Source organism: Echinops telfairi, unplaced genomic scaffold (assembly GCF_000313985.2).
Source record: "Echinops telfairi isolate 266 unplaced genomic scaffold, ASM31398v2 ScPeMD7_4225;HRSCAF=4972, whole genome shotgun sequence".
NCBI classification, from domain to species: Eukaryota; Metazoa; Chordata; class Mammalia; order Afrosoricida; family Tenrecidae; genus Echinops; species Echinops telfairi.
In genome coordinates this window covers 9,331,072-9,352,933 of record NW_022108124.1, presented here as the reverse complement: position 1 = coordinate 9,352,933, position 21,862 = coordinate 9,331,072, and the positions used below count along the sequence as shown (strand labels likewise).

At 37.8% G+C, this 21,862-nt stretch overlaps 1 protein-coding gene across 1 annotated transcript in view; it reads left to right on the top strand.

Moving 5' to 3' along the window:
- Nucleotides 1-21,862, top strand: part of NAALADL2 (N-acetylated alpha-linked acidic dipeptidase like 2) — a 779,627-nt gene that overhangs the window by 145,795 nt on the left and 611,970 nt on the right. The window contains exon 3 of the mRNA XM_045294988.1: nucleotides 10,076-10,349. Within this exon, the coding sequence (XP_045150923.1) occupies nucleotides 10,076-10,349 (274 nt within the window). The remainder of the gene's footprint in view (nucleotides 1-10,075; nucleotides 10,350-21,862) is intronic.

Sequence of the window (21,862 nt, the reverse complement as noted above, 5' to 3'; positions counted from 1 at the left end):
CCCTGTGCTACTAATTCTGGCTTGTGGTAGTGTGTTTACTCCCCTGCTAAACCCCTTTAATTTTCAGTATTGTGTGAGTCTGTGTGGCCATTGTGCAGAATGATCAACCCCAGCACAGAAGTATATTGGGAGGAAGGGCTAGTGGGAGAAGAGTAAAGAAAGATGATGAACGCATATCTGACCACTGCCACAGGGCAATCAGGAAGCCAGAGCGAGTCAGGTGTGGTTCTCCTTGTCAACTGTTTTGCAGTTTCATTCATCCCAATTCTTTCTTCTAAAAATATATATATTATATTTTTATATATATATAAAATATTTTATCGTGCTGATATGCTCGTATTGTGTTTGTGTTTCTTATAATCGATTCTTATGGTTTTCTTTTACTCACCGTATGGACTCCTTGTTAACAAGAGATGGGATTGTCTTTTGTGCAATCGTGGACAAAGGTGGAAGACACTGCATCCACACTAGATCTGTTCCTTTGTGTCACAATAATGAATCACAGGTCAACTATCTTACTTTGTGTCTTGTTTTGAAGCTAATTTTACTGTTCTGTGAACCTAAGGTTGAAAATAATCGTAATTAATTGAACAAGTATTTACTCAGCATCAACTGGATGCCTAGGATTTAGGTGAAGGTCATGGACCACATAGCATGCTTTTTATTACTTAACCAAGCCATCAGCTGCACACCTTGTTTGTTATCTTTGATGACCATGATAAAGGGAGGGCATTAGATCTCTTTCAGCCCACCTACTTCTATGTTAACTTGTAAAAATAAACTATTTACGAAGCAGGTTTTCTTTTTCCTGCTCAGTTGTTTTGCAAACTCTAAAATTTGGTCTATATGTGTATAAGAAATAGTTTCTTTGATTTCCCATAGTGTCATTTTCTAATTCATAAAACATATACTTCTTTCACTCTCAAATCATATAGTTATTTATGTTCTTGCTCAGAGACCCTACTATCTAAAACTCAGTGATTCTATTGCTTTCAGGAAGCAGCCCAGATTGGGAGAGTTCATACTCTTTCTAAGTAGTAGTTGCTATCTCCAGAGGTCCTCAAACTTTTTGAACAGGGGCCAGTTCACCATCCCTCAGACCCATTGGCGGGCTGGACTATAATTTAATAAAAGCTATGAATAAATTCCTATGCACACTGCACATCTCTTATTTTGAAGTGAAAAAACAAACAGGGCCAAAACACCCAGCAGGCCTGATAAATGTCTTCGGCGGGCCGCATGTGGCCCGCGTGCCGTAGTTTGAGGATGCCTGCACGCCATTCTGACTCATGGCACTGCTATGTATGGTATAGTGGAAAGCTGAACAACTAATTATTTGATCTTGACATTTTACATCTGGCTTATGTTATCTGAGACTCAATTTCCTTACTGAAACAGGGCAATAATAGTAGTTATCAAAGAGTTTTTTATGAATTTTATTTTGTGTGATGATTAGAAAATGCGACGTCAAAAACATCAAGCTCGGTGTTTTAATTTTGCTATAACTACTATCGCTGAGTTGATTTGGGTTCACAGTGATGACCCTTCATGGTAGATGTGAAGAACGCAATTTACAGTCACTGTGCTATTTTTCAAATTAAACGCAGTTGAACAAAGCCACACTCCTTTATTTGGCAAACAATCGGTAGTTCACTTGCAAGGGAAGGGAAGGGGTGTGACTTTTCTGCTTAATTGCTTAAATTCTTGACATTCTGTGAGAGAGGGTTTGTGCTGGCAATGTGCTATAACATTAATATTTCTCAAGTAAAACTAAGAAATTTTTAAAAAGTAATTATAAAATGTAGTCTTTAAATTCACCACACCTGCATAGGGTATGATTCACAACATTACATGTCAAATCACAACCTTAGAGAAAGCATTGATTTTTACTTAGAGAGAAATAGCATGCAATTACAGTATCGGTGTGCACACATGCTGCTATATTCACATGTGTTATTGTGTACACAGATAAAGGACTCTCAGAGGCCATGTGCTTAATGTGCTAAATTTAAGCTTTTTTGTGTGATGCTAGTGCCTTTCACTCATTTTCCCCTGACTGACTGGCGGTACACTCCTGGCACTCACGCTGGTACTAGGAATATGACATGCATCGTTTCCTCCAGTTCTGACATCAGTGTTGCTCTGTGGCTCATCCAGGAGCAGGTGTGGTGCATTGATATAAACAGAATTTTGTCTACCAAGGCCAAAATCGTTCCAGTTCCACTCTCCATTGGCCAATCGAACACTAATGCCAAAGTTACTTCTATATTCCAGTCTTAAGCATGACAGTTCATTATGCTGCCTGCCATACCTACTGGCCCATGAAAACCCTTATTTTTAAAATTAAGGAAAAGTACAACTTTCTGTCAAGTGAATTCTTTGTGATTTTAGGTGACACACTCCTCTGATTTTTCAGTTTTAGTAAATTGAGATTATATTATAGTTTATTTTTCAATTAAATTTCTTTTTTACTATAGGTAACCCCCAAATTATAGCTGCACCATTCAACATATGCCCCCAGATATTTATGTCTTGTGGGGGAAAGGTCAGAACAACTGGGGAACTATACAAGAAAATCAAGATATTTTAATTTTCTAAGAGATTTGACATGATTAATGAATAGAATTATTTGACCAAAACATTTCTATCTACATGGTTTTTCTTGATGACCACTTATTTGTGTTCTTTTCCCTTGTTTTATTTATGTGGTATATTACATTTATTATGTATATAGATACATAAGATACTTATTATATATCTATATACATATATAATGATAGACCCTGACTGCTTATTTGTATGACACGATTTATATTTAAAGATTTCTTGAATTCAGAACACAGGACCCCTATGGTGTCCTAAAATCACACTTTAAGACAGGTATCAACAAGCAATAGTTAACTTTAAAATGTAATCTTTTAAAATGTAATCTAAAGAAACAATCCAAATATATGTTCATGACTTTTTGACTATTCATTTTCTTAGTGTGACATTGTTTTGCTATGATTTAAATAAATTAACATCAGTATTTTATGAGTCCAGACGAGCAAGAGTGCTTCCCTATACTTGTCATCCTTACAAAACTCCTGGAAAATATCAAACATACGATCACTCAGAGGCTCTCCTTTAACCAGCACCTCATCTCTTGGTGGTGCTGCTTTACATATTATCTTTGCTAGTTCACACCATGGATTAGTAGGAGTAGCAGACTCATCCATGCTTTGGGGTATTGAAGTAGATTAGTGTTAACACTAATCAGGCTGGAGAGACAATTTAAGTAGCCCATATTTATGATTTTATTTCTCTAGAAGTACTCCTGGTACCAAAATGTGTTAGACAGGGTTCTCTAGAGAGATAAAACCAGATTGCCAATAATTTTATATATTTGTTTATAAAGGTAGATAAATAACACAAGAAATAAACTGTTAAATTATATACAAATAGCTACCATAATACAAGAAATGAACAGTTAAATTATAAAGCAGTACAAATGGCTCAGTGCAACTCACTCCCGTGAGAGAGAGTTGTGAGACAGTGGCAGTCCTATGAGTCTTCAGGGCCATAGGTAGTCCTCTGTAGAGAGAGCTAGGCTATCTCAGCATAGGCAGCAAACAGCCAGGCAGATTATCAACTGTCAGTCCCCTGATCCAGAGATGTACATTCTAATCGTGTGGTCTTAAAGGGACCTCAACTTACAGTGACACAGTACACAGGCTAGGCATCCCACAGGTAGTGTAGCCTGTAAATTGAGGCACAGAACAAGCAAGGCAGCCGCCCACTGGTCCAATGATCAAAGAGCGAGAGACATGAAAGGCGAGGCTCACGGAACCATTTATCTCTGGGCCATTCAATTAATCCCACTTGTGTTTATCAGCCAAGATGGCACAATAAACTAACTATCTCAATAATCATTCTTGATTTCCTTTACACCGTTTTCCTCCTTGGATAATGTGTGACTTAATGAGGGATCACTTTGGCAATCGGTGCATTGATCTTTCTGGTTGTATTTGTGAACAGAAATGTAAAACACAGAGACTTCACACAATGCACAGAATCCACTTCAATTTCCTATTATCTTGAATTGACAACATAGTAGGAGAAATCCCATAGTAGGAGAATCAAAATTTTGGAAACAGTGTTGAAACCTGTGTGTGGAAAGCTCAGACCTGCAAATGAGTGATGGAGCCCCACACCTAGGTCATGATCCTCCTGAGGACGAACAGCAGGTGGCACAGAGGACAGTAAGAGGGTGCCTCCATGAGAGGGCACTGAATTTGATTTGCCGTACAGAGGAAAAACCTGAATGGGAACTGGATTCCCAAGGAAGGCCTGCTAGGGATATATGTATACATATCTAAATATCCCAATGTATGTTTGTATGTGTGTGGGTCTGCTCCTGGACTCCAACTTACTTCATTACTCTTTTATATCTGTCTCCCTAATAACATGCTGCTTCATAATTAGTTCAAAATATTTAAATATGCAAAAGATTGGTAAGTTCCTCCACTTGATTTTCAACGAGAACATCTCATTTGTCTCTTCTATATTAATATTGACACTCATAGGTGTTCCGGTTGACATTCATTGCACATTAGTGGGAAGTATTTGACAAAGTGGGCTCACATAGTGGTTATTCATACAGACACAAGTGAAATTCAATACTTCCTTCACACCACACACATATACATTCCAGGTAAAGAAAATGCTAACATAATGAAAAACAGTTACATAAAACTTTTAGAGGAAGCAAACATGAGAATAATTGTGTGACCTCAGAATTAGAAATACTTTTTAAGAGCATCAGAAAAATATATAAGTTATTACATTGCATTAAAAATCATGTACATCAAAGAGATGACTCTCTGTTCATTTTCACTCGATAGCTTAGTACAAGCAATAAGCACTCAAATGCTAGCCAAAAGATTGGCGGTTGAAACCCTTGCAGGGTTGGTGATCTACTTCCAAAGGCCAAAGTCTGGGAAATCCCAGGGAACAACTCAGTCCACATGGTGCCCACAGGAGTCGGGCAAGGTGAACTCGATGTCAGCTAAGGACTGTCACCGCACATTGACACTGAGACAAGAAACCCAAACCAAGAAAACGTGTGGCCCACAGTGTGGTTAAAGAAACGTTATCCAGATAACTCCTATAAGTCAGTTATAAAAAGCGTCCTACAGGAAATTTGGGCAAAATGCATGAACAATCATTGTATAAGAAAGGAAACGTATATAGCTAATTAATATATGCAGTGCTTCTCATCAGTAATCAAGGAAATATCAACAGACTCCACAATAGAATTACAACTCAAGAAGCCTTCTAAAATGTTATGGAGAAATCCCATTATTTTTTATTCCATTTTTCCATGCATTTTTGAGCCCCTTATATTGCCTCATTGGATAGCAATCACTCACGGAGTCAATACTGACTCATCACAACCATACAGAACACAGTAGAATGTCCCTGTGCGTTTCTGAGACTGTAAATTTTTAAGGGAATCGAGAGCCTCATCTTTCTGCCACAGAGATGGGTTTAGAGCTATGAGTAGGATCTCTTAAATACGGTTGACAGTACAAAGAACTGGTCTACCCTGAAATCAGAAGCTGTATTCCTGAGTAAACCATATAATGAAATATCATTTCATTCTCACTGCATATGACGTATGTATACAAAATATTTCTCCTTTGGTCCAGTAATATGTTGACTATAGAAACCCTTTTGCATGTCTATGAGAAAATATGAACAAGAATGATCCATGCAGCAGTGTGTTTATGATAATAGCTAACTGGACGAAACCTTCCAATATTTTTCTTAGAAGAATCAAGGAATAAACCTGATGAATCTCAGAAACCTAATACTAGGTGGAAAACTAAGTGACAAAATACATACATGACGTATTCATTATATAGGGGCCAAATACATATTGAACTAAGAGGATGAATTGCTAAGGGCACATGCATATTTATGTATTAAATCTATAAAGCAATGTAATATGGAGCACACACATTAGATGTGTGGTTGTCCTGGAGGCCAAGGTTAATAATAGAATAAAGGAAGAGCACCTGACAGCTTCAGTGAATTATGAATGTTCTGCATCATAAACTGGATTATTCTTTCCAGTATCTTTATCTTATATGGTTATATGTTCTTTATATGTTCATATTATTTGATAATATTAAAAAATGGAACTCACTGTCATTGAGTCAATTCTGACTCAAAGGTCCCCATAGGCAGGGCAGACCTGTCTCTGTGGGTTTTTGTAAGTACAGCTCTTTATAGGATTACAAAGCTTTGTCTTTCTCCTGTGGAGTGGCTGATGGTTCAAACATCTGGCCTTGGGGTTCATAGCCCAATTTGCCACCATGATGCCACTAGTGTCAAATAGTCATAATGAACATCATTGAAAATAATAGCTAAGTATAGAATATAGACATCTTTTCTCTTAGTGATTTTAGATTAGATCTGAAGGTTGTTAGTTGCTATTGAGTTGATTCGCAATCACAGCGACCATATGTACAACAGCACAAAACCCTACTTGGTCCTGCACTATCCTCACAAGTATTGTGTGAGTAGAACACAGTACTATTTCTAAATTATTTAACATTAGGACAAATTGCTGATTCCTCAACGGAGCCTCCAAAGAGGCATCTAATTTTCCCATGGGAGCTATTCTGTATCACGAAGCATGGTGAGATGGTTTTACACCACAAAACACTTTGGAGCTGGGACCAGCTAAGAGGAATTGTAGGATAAACATAGTGAATGCACAATCATTGGGGAGCCCATTGTATTCTCATTAATAAATGGATAGAGGGGGAAACAGAATCTTAAACTATTCAAATTCCTCGTTTGTGTTGCTCATTTTTATTTCTAGCTTGAAAATGCATAACTAAATGATCACACGTGAACTTTTGAGTTCATTTTGTAAATATTTCAAGAAAACCTTATTGATGTTCCTTTCTAGTTTAGTTGCTTATAAAATTGAGCGAAGTTTCCAAGCAACTGAATGTTCTGCCATATCACAATAGAATAATCTTGGGGCTTCAGTCATAATATAAATTGAGGAATAAGAGTAGAAGACAACATAAAACTAGAAAATAATATGATGTTTTGGGCTCACACTTAACCCTTGCTCCAATGTAAGAACAAGTCATCCTTATGACATGGCTCTGCTTGTTATGATATTTGTTGTCATGAAAATATGGATGCTACAGCGAAGTGTGGTGAAGAAATTGGATGGTGCCCAGCTATCAGAAAGAATTGCTTCTGGGCTCTTAATGGCTTATTTTCAAACAAGCATTCTTCTATGTGAGGTGCAAACTAAACCCATATGAAAGAAGCACACCAATGTCTGTGATCCAAGCATTATAAATGATATCATCCAAATCCAAAAGAAGGAATGGTATCAGAGCTCCAGTTGTGAGACTGGTGTGCAGAAAGCTATGGATGACAGGGGAAGCCCAAAGTACATTTGCAGAAGCTACTCAGGGAATATAGGCCTCTGATGATGTCCCTCTGACCATGATTGAGGGATGGGAATAACCTGATTATGAGATACAGGAGATTGGGGAGACAACTATAGTAGATTGAAATGATCAATCTGACGTGAATGGTTCGAACCTTGTCATTTGATCTTCCATTTGATAAGCTTTGTGCTTGAGCTGGTTTTAATCATTCCTGTGTTTTTGTATTTTTCCATTTGGGGTTTATCTCTGTGGTATTCTGACATCGTTGGTAGACTCTTGACTCTGTTATGTATTTTTCTATGTTTCTTGGTATGTGAAACCCATGATGGGTGAATCTATTGAGACAATAACTAGAAACGGGGTTCCTGGTGGGGGGTGGAGGCAGAGGAAGTAGGAGGGTAAGGGGAAATGGACATCAAGGAGGATAAGAAGGAAGAAAATATTTTGAAACTGATTGTAGTAGTGATTGTTCAACATTGCTGGATATGATTGAACTGTGGAACTATAGGATGTCTGGATTTGCTCCTCATAAATGGTTTGGAAGGAAAAAAAAGAAAAGGATAGAAAACAGAATATTCCTTTTCATATTTTTAAAAAAATAATTCTAATCAGCTCTTCCTTGAATCTTAAGTGGCACCAATACTGGTCAAAGTAGATACTGCAGAAAAATATTAAAAAGGACAGAGGTTAGCCGTACAAATTAGATGAGAACTAGACCACAGTGGATTATCTCATCTTCCTGTGTCGGCCAGCTCCGAAGCTTTGTCAACAAACCTAAACCTGTTTCCAGAGATAATGTCCTATTGTACTGCATGTAATTATTAATCATTTTCTCGATGTTTCCTGTTTTGGGGTGATTAGGTATGCAGGGTCCTGAAATAAGCATTTTTGTTTATATATCAAAAAGAATTACAATGGGTCAAAATAGCAAACCTTCAAAATATTAAAATGTTAAAATATCTTGCTGCAAAATTTTGGAAATAATTTAAATAAAAGATCAAAACGTGAGGCTAATATTTCTCAAGTCATTTCCAGCTAGGTCTATCCACTTCTGAAGGCTGAGTTTCTAGCTCTCTAACTGTCCCCCAGAAATGCGGTGTTCTTCCATTCCCTGCAGGTTTCCGTGACAGTTGGGATATGTTCAAGAGAGGCAAATCGGGCTCCTTTTCCATATTCTTGAACATGTGGAACAATTCAAGTCCAAAGGAGGAAGGTGAAAGCTTGGAGCAGGCAGAAAGTTTCACACTGCATGATAAGACAGCGCCTGCAACCATCAGAGACTGAGCAGGTGCATTGTCATGACGGAACGAATTCCTTGGATGACTCCTTTTTCTCACCAATACAACTCTCAATTTCCTTGAAACTTCTTCTTAGCAAGATTCCACTGGGAACCGCCACCCCCAAACAATCTATCAATATTACCTCTCTGGAATTCCCCAAATATTCACTCAACCCTTTGAGCCGACCCCTCTGACGTGCAGGGCCCTGGCCCAGCGGATGCTCTTGGCAGCTATGTGTTGTCATTGGAACAATGGAAGTCAGCCTTCCAAGATTAAGAAAAATATATTACTGAGAGCACTTGCCTGCAGCTATAACTTGCCTACAATGATAACAGTGATATGTTTAAGCACAGTTCACTTGGAATAAACCCAGAATATGTGAATTGGAATCCCAGTTGCAATATTTTTTTGGCATATCCTCATATGTACCTAGGAAGTCAATTACTGGTAAAAAGCAAATAAAACCAAACCAAAACAAAACAGACCCAAATAGAAAAGTAGAGGGATATATTTGGCTCTTTTCTTCACAGTAATAACTGAATACAATATTATTTTATAATCTCCAAATCTGATCAGGCACCAGATACTGTACAGGTCTTCTTAACACATTTTGTCTGGTTTCCTGGATGTCATAACCACATAGGTGGTCTCAGGGTGGATGATAGAGCAGATAGGAAGGGATGTGTAGACTACAGAAGTAAAGATATGAAAACATTAAAATGTATTCCATATTGCTTTAGCAATCTGTGTTCTGGTTTTACCTTGCATACTGGTTTTATTGAATATCATTATGTCCATAGCATCTCATACTTTTGCATTTAATATGTATTTTAAAAGACTTTTTTTGCAGTATTTAAAATAGCAACATGTGGTTAACCAGTTGTCGAGTTAAGTCTCATGATGCCTCCCTGCTTGTGATACATATTAATCAGATAGCTTTCTGTCGGTTCACAGGACTGCAAAGCAGAGCCGTCTCAACTAAGATGACAATTGGTTTTGAAACTGAGCTTCAAAGGGAGCATATTGCTGTTGACAGAAAGATCCGACATAATAAAATGACTAGCTGGCATTCGTATCTCCAATTTCTACTGTTGCATGGTGCTCTTATCTTTCTTTGATTTTAAACCTTACTTGATTCCTTTTTTTATTGAGTGTCATTTCTGCACACAGCACATCACTTGACCAAACCAGGAGTTTCTTGATGGAAAGTCCCCTAGACTTCACCTTTCTGTTTCCGACAATATCTCTTAACGTGTTCCTTTATTGAGCAGTCACATATCGGAGGAAGAAAGATGCTCTTTTAAAAAAATGTGCTTTTAAAATTTCTTTCAGAAATTTGGACCAGCTGTATCAAAGTGAAGATGACACAGAAATATCAAAGAAGATTAAGACTCAGTGGACGTCTCTGGGCCTAGAAGACGTCCAGTTGGTGAATTACTCCGTGCTGCTTGATCTCCCAGGCTCTTCTCCCAGCACCCTGACTCTGATGAGCAGCCGCCAATGCTTTTATCCCAATGCCCAGCCGTGTGGCAAAGAGGCTGGAAAAGACAGCGGCCAAGAACTGCTCTATTCATACGCAGCCTATTCTGCCAAAGGAACTCTCGAGGTAATCTGAGCATTTGTTTCTGTCATTTATGGTGAACTAGAATTAGAGAACAGCTTTCATATAAATTAAACTAACTGGCAAGACACAACACACAACAGTGACGATTGAAAGTTCTGTTTGGAAGGGCTGGGGTAGGAGAAGGGAGATTTGAGTTGTCGGACCCATTCTTGTCATGTTTTGAAAATGAAAACATGTTAGGAGAATTTAATTTCAAGGTGTTGAATGTGTGACTCAGTCATTCACATCTTGCTTGGTCTACATTGTGCAAATGCATGCTATGGTTTTGAAGAGGCAAATGCTAACACGTGGCTGTGGTCAGAATAAAGTGGAGAGGGTGGTGTTTTTAGATTGTGGATATGCAGAGGAAATATGGTGAGAAGTGACTGTGATTATTCATATATCCATCTTTGAAATACATGGACCGGGTAGCCATTTGTGGATGAATTCACTGCCATCCCTGTGTGGGTTTTTTGTTTCTTTGCTTTGAAGTATCTTGATTTTTTACAACATGGTTAAGGGTGTGGCTTTTGGAGCCAAACTGACTGGTGTTAAGTTATAGCGCCCCCATTGAATAGCTATTGATTTTCTTCCTCTATATAATAAGGATACTAATAGTTATAATTTCATAAGGTTGTTGTGAGAATTAAATTAGTTAATACATGTAACTCTCAGGAGACAGAGCCCAACCCATAGTAATGAGAAGGTACCTATTAGATGTTATAGTATATAACTCGTTGCAATGAGTCATTATTGACTCAATGGCAGTGAGTTTATATTTTTTATTTTTAATTGGTCACTGGCATCATTTGATAGACATTTTCTATCTCGATGTATAAATATTTTAATAAATACTACTGAACTTTGGTTTAGCAAGTGAGTGTTTTAGCCGTTATTATTTTATAAACCTCTAACATTACCTTATTAAGACTGAAATTATATTATATTTCTGACCTTTCCAAAAATTATTGTCATGATGTTTAAGAGCCTGATAGAACTATGAGGAATATTTCAATGTAGTAAAAGTTACCTTATGTAGGAAAAACTCAATATAATGTAATCTCACCCAAACCACTGTCTCATATCAGTTCCGACTCATAGCGACCCTATAGGACAGAGTAGAGCTGCCCCATTGAATTGTCAAGTCTGCAGTCTCTATGGAAGCAGACTGTAATTGCCTTCTCCTGTGGAGTAACTTGCGTTCGTTCAAACTGCTAAACCTTAGTTTGGCAAACGAGTGCTTTAACCATTGCACCACCAGCAGTCCTTAGATAATATAACCATGCATGCATGTTCCTAATACTCTTTTACGCTTTTCTAAGAAGGGCCAGTTTTCCTGACACTTCAACTTTGTTTAAATTCCCCGTTGTGGTGCAGTCTGACTTTTAGCAGGAAGCTTACTTACAACCAGCAACTACCTTGAAAAGTCTCACCAGTAATTGAAAGTTAATATCATATTGAATGTCGGCAATATTTCTAGTGTGGGACTCATGCAATTTGAGTTGATTAATATACACTATTCCCAGTAGGCACTGTTGGTAGCACACCTGTGTTTTAATAAAAACAGGGGAAGGCAGCCAGCCTCTTTTGGCTCAGAGGCTTTGACTATAAGCCAAGATTCTAAAGTTACCCTGCATATTTCTCTGAAACCTCTGGTCTTGACTAAGTCCTACTTATATCCAGCCTCCTTTCTATCCTTCTTAGCTGGTGTTGAGCAAACAGCCTCTTCCCCTCATCCAAAAGCAGGCCCGAAATCCAGCACAGCAAGGCCCAGACCACCAGGAGCTTGTATGGGTCCTTAGCATTCTCTCCACCTACTTGAGTTTTAAACTTCCTCTGCAGAAGATTGATTATTCCATAGATGATTTGAATCCTTGATGAGAGGACAATATGAAACAAGGTCTCACTAGCTTGGCCCTTTTCAATTATGTGCCATTCCCTTTGGATGCCTACTGGAATGATTGAATCAACTTCACAGATACAAGTTCACTACACACAGAGAAAATCCTTGCACTTTTAGGTTGCAGCAATCCAGTGGCATACTAACTACATATATAATTAAAAAACAATATGTCACTATTACTTACAGAAGTTCATTAAAAAAGTAATATAATAAAAATATGAAAATGGAAGTATAGCTGCAAGTTTTTGCTGTTAAGTTTTTTTCTTTCAGGTCACCACAGATTGGCTAAATTTTATAGGTACACTGTGCTTATGAATAGGGATATAAAAATTGAACTATATTTAAGCCCAAATGATGGTTCCCAAGTTTGGCAATCACTGTTTATAAAGGAAGGAGCCCTGGCATCTACACGATTAAGTGCTTTGCTACCAACTGAAAGGTTGGGGTTTGAGGCAGTGTGTCAGCTCCGGGAGATCATACAGCATTCTGCTCTGTCCTGCAGAGGCCTCAGGATCAGCTGGCAGGCAAGGGGTTTGGGTTGGTTTCGAATTGTTCTGTCAGCAATTCAACTTGAGTGCCATGTTTCTTCCTTTGACATCATCACAGCTTAAAAAACTAGACATCTGACTTCTGAGGCTGAAACAAGTACATTCTATTTTGTGATGACAATTTGCAGTATTAACCATGAATATTAGATGAGAGCATTGAAAACTTTTTTTTTTTTCAGTTTTATCAAGGGACTTCAAAAGTTTGTGGAAAAATCTATTCAAAAGATTCCGGGTTTTTTTTTTTTTTTCCATTAACTTTTTGAAGCCCTCTCATATTTAAGGTACAAATCTATTATGTTAAGTATATCAATATTTAAGCACCTATATCAAGGAGCATAGTGTTAGCATAGTGGTTATTAGTTGTGCTGCTAATCACAATGTCAGCAGTTTAAAACCACCAGCTGCTCTTTGGGAGAAAGATGAGGCTTTCTACTCTCATAAAGAGCTCTAGTCTTGGAGCCCCACACAGGCATTTCTACCGTGTCTTGTGGGGCCCTAATGAGTCATCCTTGACTCAATGGCAGTTTTTGAAAGTGAGATAGCAAGAAGCGAAGCTCTGATGGCGTTTGTGAGGTAACCACTGACTTGCTAACCATGAGGTACAATCCCATCAGCACTACTATGTGAGAAAGAAGAGGCTATCTGTTCCCATAAAGATGTGTAGTCACCAAGAGTTGGAATCAACTCAGTCACAGTGGGTGTGATAGCAAGGAGGAATATAATAATGGTATTACTTTTTTCACTCTCTAACTAGAGTAGCCTGATTTTCAGTGCAATGCAATTTCTAGGTGGCTACTGAATATTTATGGAGAATACTTGCAGATATGTTATACACATGTTTTCCATAGGTGTATTGTTGAAACTCAATACATTTTAACTAAAATAACAGAGGGGGTTTTTCTGACTCTCTTCTGATCATTCTGTAATTCAAATCAAGCTTGAGTGGTTGCTGCCTCCGATCCAAGTATCCCTCCTTTTTGATTTTGAGTACCTGGGTGTTTGCATGAATTTCCATCAGGCAGAGCTATTAACACATTCTTACAGTATTCTAGTCTGAGTGCTAGCAGAGGTCCCTGCTACTTCTGCTTTTGACAAGGTTATTTGTAGGAGAGGAGTGCTCCTTGTCTTTGAAGAGCTGTCATGTCCATTCATCATCTGCCCATTTGTATAAGCTTCCAATTGTTGCTTTCTGGTAACCGTCTAAACAGCGTTCGTGCTATCTGAGATCTACTTCTGAAGCCTCCTTAGTGCCAGCATGATGAATAGTATACTTTACAACTTCTTTGTAATTCATTGTGCACGGGAAAGGTGACATTGTTTACCCCATCATCATGACAGGTGGGTCAGGGAAAAAGGGTCCTAAGGAGAGGTGTCCTGTCACTTGCAAAATACATATTAAATTGGATACATAAATAATTTAGCATGCATGAAGTGAGCTTCAGGGAATAAAAACCGACTTACATGTTTTTGTTTGTTTGTTAAAAGATAAACGTAGACCCTAATATCATCCTAAGATTAAAGACTCTGGTAGTGATTGCTGACCATGCTAGTCAATTTTATAAATGCTACATGTGGCACTTACGTGATTGCCTTACAGTTATTCCTTTTGTCCACTGTGAGACTCAGACAAATGCAGAAAAGCAAAGGAAACAATTAGTATTTAATATACCATATATACTCATATATACGCCGAGTTTTTTTCAGTACATTTTTTATGCCATTATTGTGGTAAAATTAGGTGCCTCTTCCATGATGCTCACCTTTCCGATATGATTGCTGAAGACAAAGCGGGTGCATAAGCAAATGTTGTGAAGAAAGCTGATGGAGCCCGGCTATCAAAAGATATAGCATCTAGGGTCTTAAAGACTTGAAGGTAAACAAGTGGCCATCCAGCTCAGAAGCAACAATGTCCACATGGAAGAAGCACAACAGCCGGTGTGATCATGAGGTACCGAAGTGATCAGTTATCAGGCATCAAAGAACAAAATATCGTATCATTGTGTGCTCACCTTCACTATATGATCACTGAAGACAAAATGGGTGCATAAGCAAATGTGGTGAAGAAAGCTGGTGGTGCCTGGCTATCAAAAGATATAGTGTCTGGGGTCTTAAAGGCTTGAAGGTAAACAAACGAGTGGCCATCTAGAAGCAACAAAGCCCACATGGACGAAGTACATCAGCCTGTGTGATTACGAGGTGCCGAAGGGATCAGTTAACAGACATCAAAGAACAAAATATCATATTGTGAATGAGGGGGAGTGCGAAGTGGAGACCCAAAGCCCATCTGTAGGTAACTCTACATCCCCTTATGGAAGGGTTGCGGGGAGGAGATGAGCCAGTCAGGTTGCAGTGTAGCAACAATGAATCACACAACGTTCCTCTAGTTCCTAAGTGTTTCCTCCCCCCGCCCGTCCCCCACTATCATGATCCCAATTCTACCTTACCAATCTGGCTAGACCAGAGGATGTACACTGGTACAGATAGGAACTGGAAACACAGGGGATCCAGGACGGATGATCCCTTCAGGACCAGTGCTGAGAGGGGTGAAACCAGGAAGGTCAAGGGAGGGTGGGGTAGAAAGGAGGAACAGATTACAGAGATCTAAGTATAACCTCCTCTCTGGGGAACGGAGAACAGAAAAGTGGGTGAAGGGAGACGTCGGACAGTTAACATATGACAAAATAATAATTTATAAATTATCAAGAGTTAATGAGGGAAGGGGGGAGGGAGAGGGGGAAATGAGGAGCTGATGCCAGGGGCTTACATGGAGAGCAAATGTTTTGAGAATGATGTAAACAAATGTACAAATGTGCTTTACACAATTGATGTATGTATGGATTTTGATAGGAGTTGTACGAGCCCCTAATAAAATGATTTAAAAAAAGGCCTTAGAAAATAGCTGGCTGAGTGAGTAAATAGTTTAGTGGGAAAACAAGTATTCTGGTGACAAAGATACATCGATGTTTTGAAGGTTAAATAAGAAAAACATGTTAAACAAAGAAAGCTTCACGCATAACAAATGTAGGCGTCTCAGCTGATATACAGGTGGGCTTACACTCGAGTATCTGCAGTGTGCAAGTCCAATGACATCTACTGTGCCCTCATTTTGAACAGGTGAAGTGCTTTAATTGATATACAGTTTATGAATTTTGGATGTTGTTCTTTGAACAATAATTACTTTGTCTATAAAGGTCAAGTCAACCCAATTTTAAGGGTAAAAATTTTACCCCATCCTAATGACATGTGATAGAATCGATCTCTCAGTCAATAACTCACCAGCTGTGTGCATGTTATATATATATATATTTATTTATTTATTTATCACGGTCCTATTCTGCAGATAATAGAACTCAAAATATCAGATTAGCAGTCCTCATTCTTAGCTTCATAACCATAGTTTGGATGCTTCAGTTCTCTAAGCCTCAGAGTCCATATCTGTGTCAGGGGGATAATAATCATAGCGCAGATATTTGTTGTGGGAAGAAATCATAGACATCATCTTACCTGCCTGGCACCTGGAGAGCACTCAACAGATGTGAAATAAATTATTACTGTAATTTGATAGAGAGTGAATACACTTCAATCAGAAAATTAATAAAATATCAAAATTATTTATGATACGATTTGGCAGCAAAACTTATATGGCTAGAATATAATCTTCTTCTCTTCTTTTTAACATGGCAAATAATCTTTGGGGAGGAAAATGAGATGATAAGTATGAATAAATAATAAAATCTGCATAATATCCTGATTATATTTTAAAATTAAAAATGGCAGCTGAAAGAAATCTGCAATGTTTTATTCTTGAATGAAAAATGATAAATCATGTCAAGTTGAGTCTGGAGAGAATGTCCTGTCTTTGGGTATGAAATATTAAGACATAGCAGTTTACCACATGAAACGTGCACTTTGTATTTCCAGAACACTTTAAAGAGAAAAACAGAACTCCTGTGTGGAGTCCTTAATAATTACTCGTCAGGTGTCTATACGAGTCACAGGGATCCGGATGGCATAGTGGATCACATATTGGGTTGTTAACTGTAAGGTCAGCGGTTTGAACCCCACAGCTTCTCTGTAGGAGAAACGTGAGGATTTCTGTATCTCTACAAATGTACATCCTCAGCTATGCAAAGGGGAGTGGTTCTACTCGACCCTGTAGGGTTGATATGAGACAGGGATCCCTGGTGGTGCAGTGGGCTGCACATGGAGTGGCTAACTGCAAGGTCACAGGTGTGAGTGGGCCAGTTATATCATTGGAGGAGGAGCCTATCTGAGTCAGCAAGCCTACTCTGTCCTAGAATGTTGCTAGGAGTCAGAATTAACTCGAGAGCAGTGGGTTATTTTCTTAGAGCTAAGAAATAGCCTTCTTTTTAAAGAATATTTTCAAACAAAACCAATCTTATCAGGGCTATGGTGAAAGAGCTATATGTATTGGCTTTGAATGATTCCTGTTATAGATGAAACTATAGGAAAGCAAAGGACTAGCCTAGGATAGTTATGCTTAAACGTTTTACCTGGATATGGGCAGGAAGTGACTATATCAATAATACAGGAATTTGAGCTCAGAGTATTTTCTCAGGGCTGAACATGCCTTTTCATTTTATTTGTTTCCCATTTCCTTTTTTTCCCTTAGAAAAGAGAACAAAGCTAAATTTTATAGCATGTAAATTTTAAAGTCATGAGACCTGTGTTCAACAAAGTGGCTAAAGTGACACAGACAAAGTTCACCCTCTTTCTTAGAACCTCCCGTTTTAGTGAAAAAGATTTCAAATACAGACTTTTAATCTGCCGGTACTTATTTAAGAGGCCAACCCTCTATAATTAACTGATATTTGAAGGAAAGTTCTAGACCAGTGTTCTTTATTTTTAATATGATTTAAAGCATGCCATTTTGAAGTTAAGTGATGGTGCAACTATCTCAGCAAGCCTAACTTACATTTTAGATTCCATAACACACCAGTCTTTAAATATATAGCTTATGAATGAATTTACCACATTTAAGTAGGTTCTGAAAATTCAATCTTAAAAACTGAGAGACCTATCCTAAAGATGGTCTTTAGTTTTACCCAATCTGACAATACACCCACCTTGTTGATTTTAGACAAAGCACAATTGTGGTGTTTTTTTTCACAGTTGCATTTTATATTACTTTTATGGCCTCTAGAAAGAATTGTCTTGAATGAATTTGCAAATTCTTCAATCACCTCACCTTAGTAAGTATCATTCAGTGAATAAAGTAGCATGTGATTATTAATCTGTTACCCTTACATTTTAATTTGATTCTGAAAGAATCATTGACTAATATAGAGTTTCACCAGCTGGGTATTTCTAATATAACAATAAACATTCAATATTGGGTAAATATAGGCTCATTACCTTCTGTATGCCACTCACCAGAACACAGGGGGAATCAGAAGTTTTTGTACCTTGCTCACCCAGAGCTCAGAGTACAAGAAACTGACCTGTAGGTAAGGAAGGTCAAAACTGCATGCCGTGAGGCTGGCCTGAATAAGGTAAGTTGTTTACATATTGAAATCTTAGTTTTCGAATCTATAAAATCGTCAAAATTATCAACTACATATGGGCAGTCTGAATAATGAATAGAAAACAATGTATACAACCTGTTTAGTAAAATGTCTTGCACAGTAGATGTTATAAATCACTACATATTGATATCCACCCCCATATAAGTCATTAGAGTCCTGTACAATTTAATGTTTATCTTTCACACACACTCACACACACACACACATATTCACATACTGTTTACAAGCTCCTAACACATGGGGTTTCCTATGTATCTGCTGTGCTGTGATCTGTATCTTCTGTTTCTTTTTTTAAATCTTGCTGTTTCTCGGGCCTGACTCTCATCTCCTTTGTCCTCATTCTCTTCCCACTTTGTCTAGGCCTAGGCACTCATGGCACCCCTATGTTTAATTCATCTCGATTTTATGTTTCCAATCATCTAGTAAAATCTTAACAATATCTATCTAGTGCATTACCGCTTCTGATTGCCTCAAATAAACAAATAAATGAAAAAGTACCATACTCACTGCCATTCAGTCAATTCCAACTCATAGCGACCTCAGGGGACAGAGTAGAACTGCCCTGTGGGTTTCTGAGGCTGGAATGCTTTATGGGAGTAGAAAGTCTGTCTTTCTCCCTCTGAGAACCCAGGAGTCCCTTTTAAATCACTACTACTGTGATATACAAACTACTAAATGTTTTCAATGTCTCTCCTACACATGCCTATTTAAGGGTTTTGACAAACTGGAATCTAATCTAGAGTACATGTGGAGGATTCTGAATGATCATAATTGTTTAATTACTGTATGTCTAACCAAGAGTAGGAGATAAACGTGTTCGTTTTTATGCTTCATTTCACGTGATTGCCAGCAGTATGTCTATGATGACAATCCTTTGCATGAATGTGGAAAAGAAAAAGCAACTGTCCTCTCAAGAAGTCTATCTGGGAATATTTAACTCTGTACAAGCACTGATTGTTCGCTGCTGTAGAAACCTCCCATGCTTTCTGAATCTCTCTGGAAGAGGGACTAAGAGGACTCTTCTGATTGATTTGGTTGAAAATGTCATGCCTGAAAAACTTGTAAATCATTCATCTTTTCAGAACCCTGAATACGTTCTTGCTGCTTAAATGTAGAGGTGCAGAATGGCAAAACCCTGTCTTCCCACTGGCGGATCATGTCGGGGACACTTCTCTGACATCATTGCCTTCCTATTGTCTCCATTTCTTTTATTTCAATAACCACAGCTAAGCAATGCTACGTATGTCTAGTTGTCTTTTGCGGCTTCTTATCAGTGGAGATATTCCTCTGTATATATCTTTTTTTTTAATCATTTTATTAGGGGCTCATACAGCCAGCACCGAGGTTCCTGCTCATTTGACATTTCTCAAGGTGACCAGTAAGATGTGACTTATCCTCTGGTATTTGGACATAAATTGGACACAGTACCCCAGCCAGCAGAGTAGGTGACTTCCTAGGGTGACAGAATGAACGCAGTAAGAAGAGGTTCATTTTAGCAATGGAGAATGTGTAGGAAGAAATAGCTTGACATTTTACCATATCTTTGTATATCGATTTTACCTCAGAAAAATTCAATGCACTGTTTTGCAGCTGTGATTTTCAGTTTGCTTGAGGGTAAATAGGAAAGACTTTCAGAAAAGGATCCGAAATAACTAGTCTTTTGGATACTCTCTCCATATATTTCATTTATTATTATCTGTGAAGCTCTCAGAATATTGAGACCTCAGTAATTATTGTTTTTTTAAAATATTGTTTCAAAACAAATTCGTATGATGATGTACATAAATGAGGAACATATTGTGAAAAAAATATTATATTTTAAAATGTTTTAAACTATGGGCATGTGTTATTTACAGCAGATGAACTGAAGAACTCTTTAATTCAAACTGTCATTGGTTATTCACACAATAACTATTGACCTGAAATGTAAATGTATTTTATAATTTTTTTTTGTAACTGTCATCGCCTTATGGCACCCAAATGATCAAAAGACATTGCCTATGACTCAGATTATCCCAGAGTATAAGAAAGAGTGAAAAACTACCAAATAAATTTTATGAAGTGAACATAATCCTGATACCAAAATAAGGCAGCGACATCCTTAAGAAAGAAAATAATTGACCAATATCCCTCATAAACATAGGTGTCTAAATTCCCAACCAAATATCAGTGACAGGAATCCTACAGTACCACATACACACATGCACACACACACTCACAAATACATCATGACCCAGTGTGATTCACAGTATATGTCTATATACAGTATATATGTTGAACCATATACACACACACAGAGAGGGCATATCACAACAGCTAAAGCACATTTCTGATAAAAATGCTCAATGCAATAGAAATGAAAGGAATTCTTCTACATAATAAAGGAAAACATAGAAAACCAAGTCAATATCACCATCACCAGAGAGAGACGGAAGGCACTCCACATGCGAACAGAAATTAGACAAGGATGCCCTTTATCAGTGTGCCTGCTCACTATTGTGCTAGAAGTCTTAGCCACCGCTATCAGGCAAAAACAGAAATTAAAATCATTCAAATCGACAAAGAATTATAATTATCTCTAGTTGCAAATGATATATAGCAGTACTATGCATAGTAAATCCCTAAGATATATCAACAACATTGTTAGAGATGATTGAAAGATTCAGCAAAGTTGAACAGTTCAAGATCAATATAAAAAACTAAGTTGGATTCCTTTATGCTAAGAAAGGGAACTCTAAAAAGGAAACCAGAAAAACAAAAACATTAGTAGTAATCACTCAAAAGTTGGACTATTTAGGAAAACTATATCATTGGAGAAGCAGAAAACCTATACAGATAAAACTACCAAGCCACTACAATAAATCAAAAGGACATGCATATGGGAAGAATGCACAAGGCTCGTAGATAGGAACATTTAACATGATCAAAATATCAATATTACCCAAAGTAATCTACAGATATAATGCTCTCTCTATCCAAGTTACATCATCATTCATTAAAGATATGGAAAAACTAATCAGCCACTTTATATGGAAAGGAAAATGGCTTTCGATAAGCAAAGCATTACTAAAGAAAACACAAAGTAGGAGGCTTCTCCTTTACCAAATGTACCAATCTTCAAGACGCCTATATGAACAAGGTCACCAAAAGAGCCTGGTCTGGTACGACAATAGATACACAGACCAAACCAAGCAAAAAGCTCACTGCTGTCACATTGACTCTGATTCACAGTGACCCTACAGGACACAGTAAGACTGCCTCCATGGGTTTCCAAGATTATAACTATTTATGGAGTAAAATGCTTAATATTTCTCCCAAGGAGCAGCTGTTGGTTTCAAACTGCTGATCTTGTCATAGCAGCCCAACAAGGAATTACTATACTACCAGGGCTCCTAAATAGACCAAAGGACCAGAGTTAAGAAGCCATAAGTAAATCCATTCACCTACAGATAGCTTATATTTTTGACAAAGGATTGAAACACATGCAATGGGAAAGAGATTACCTCTTTTTTTTTTTTT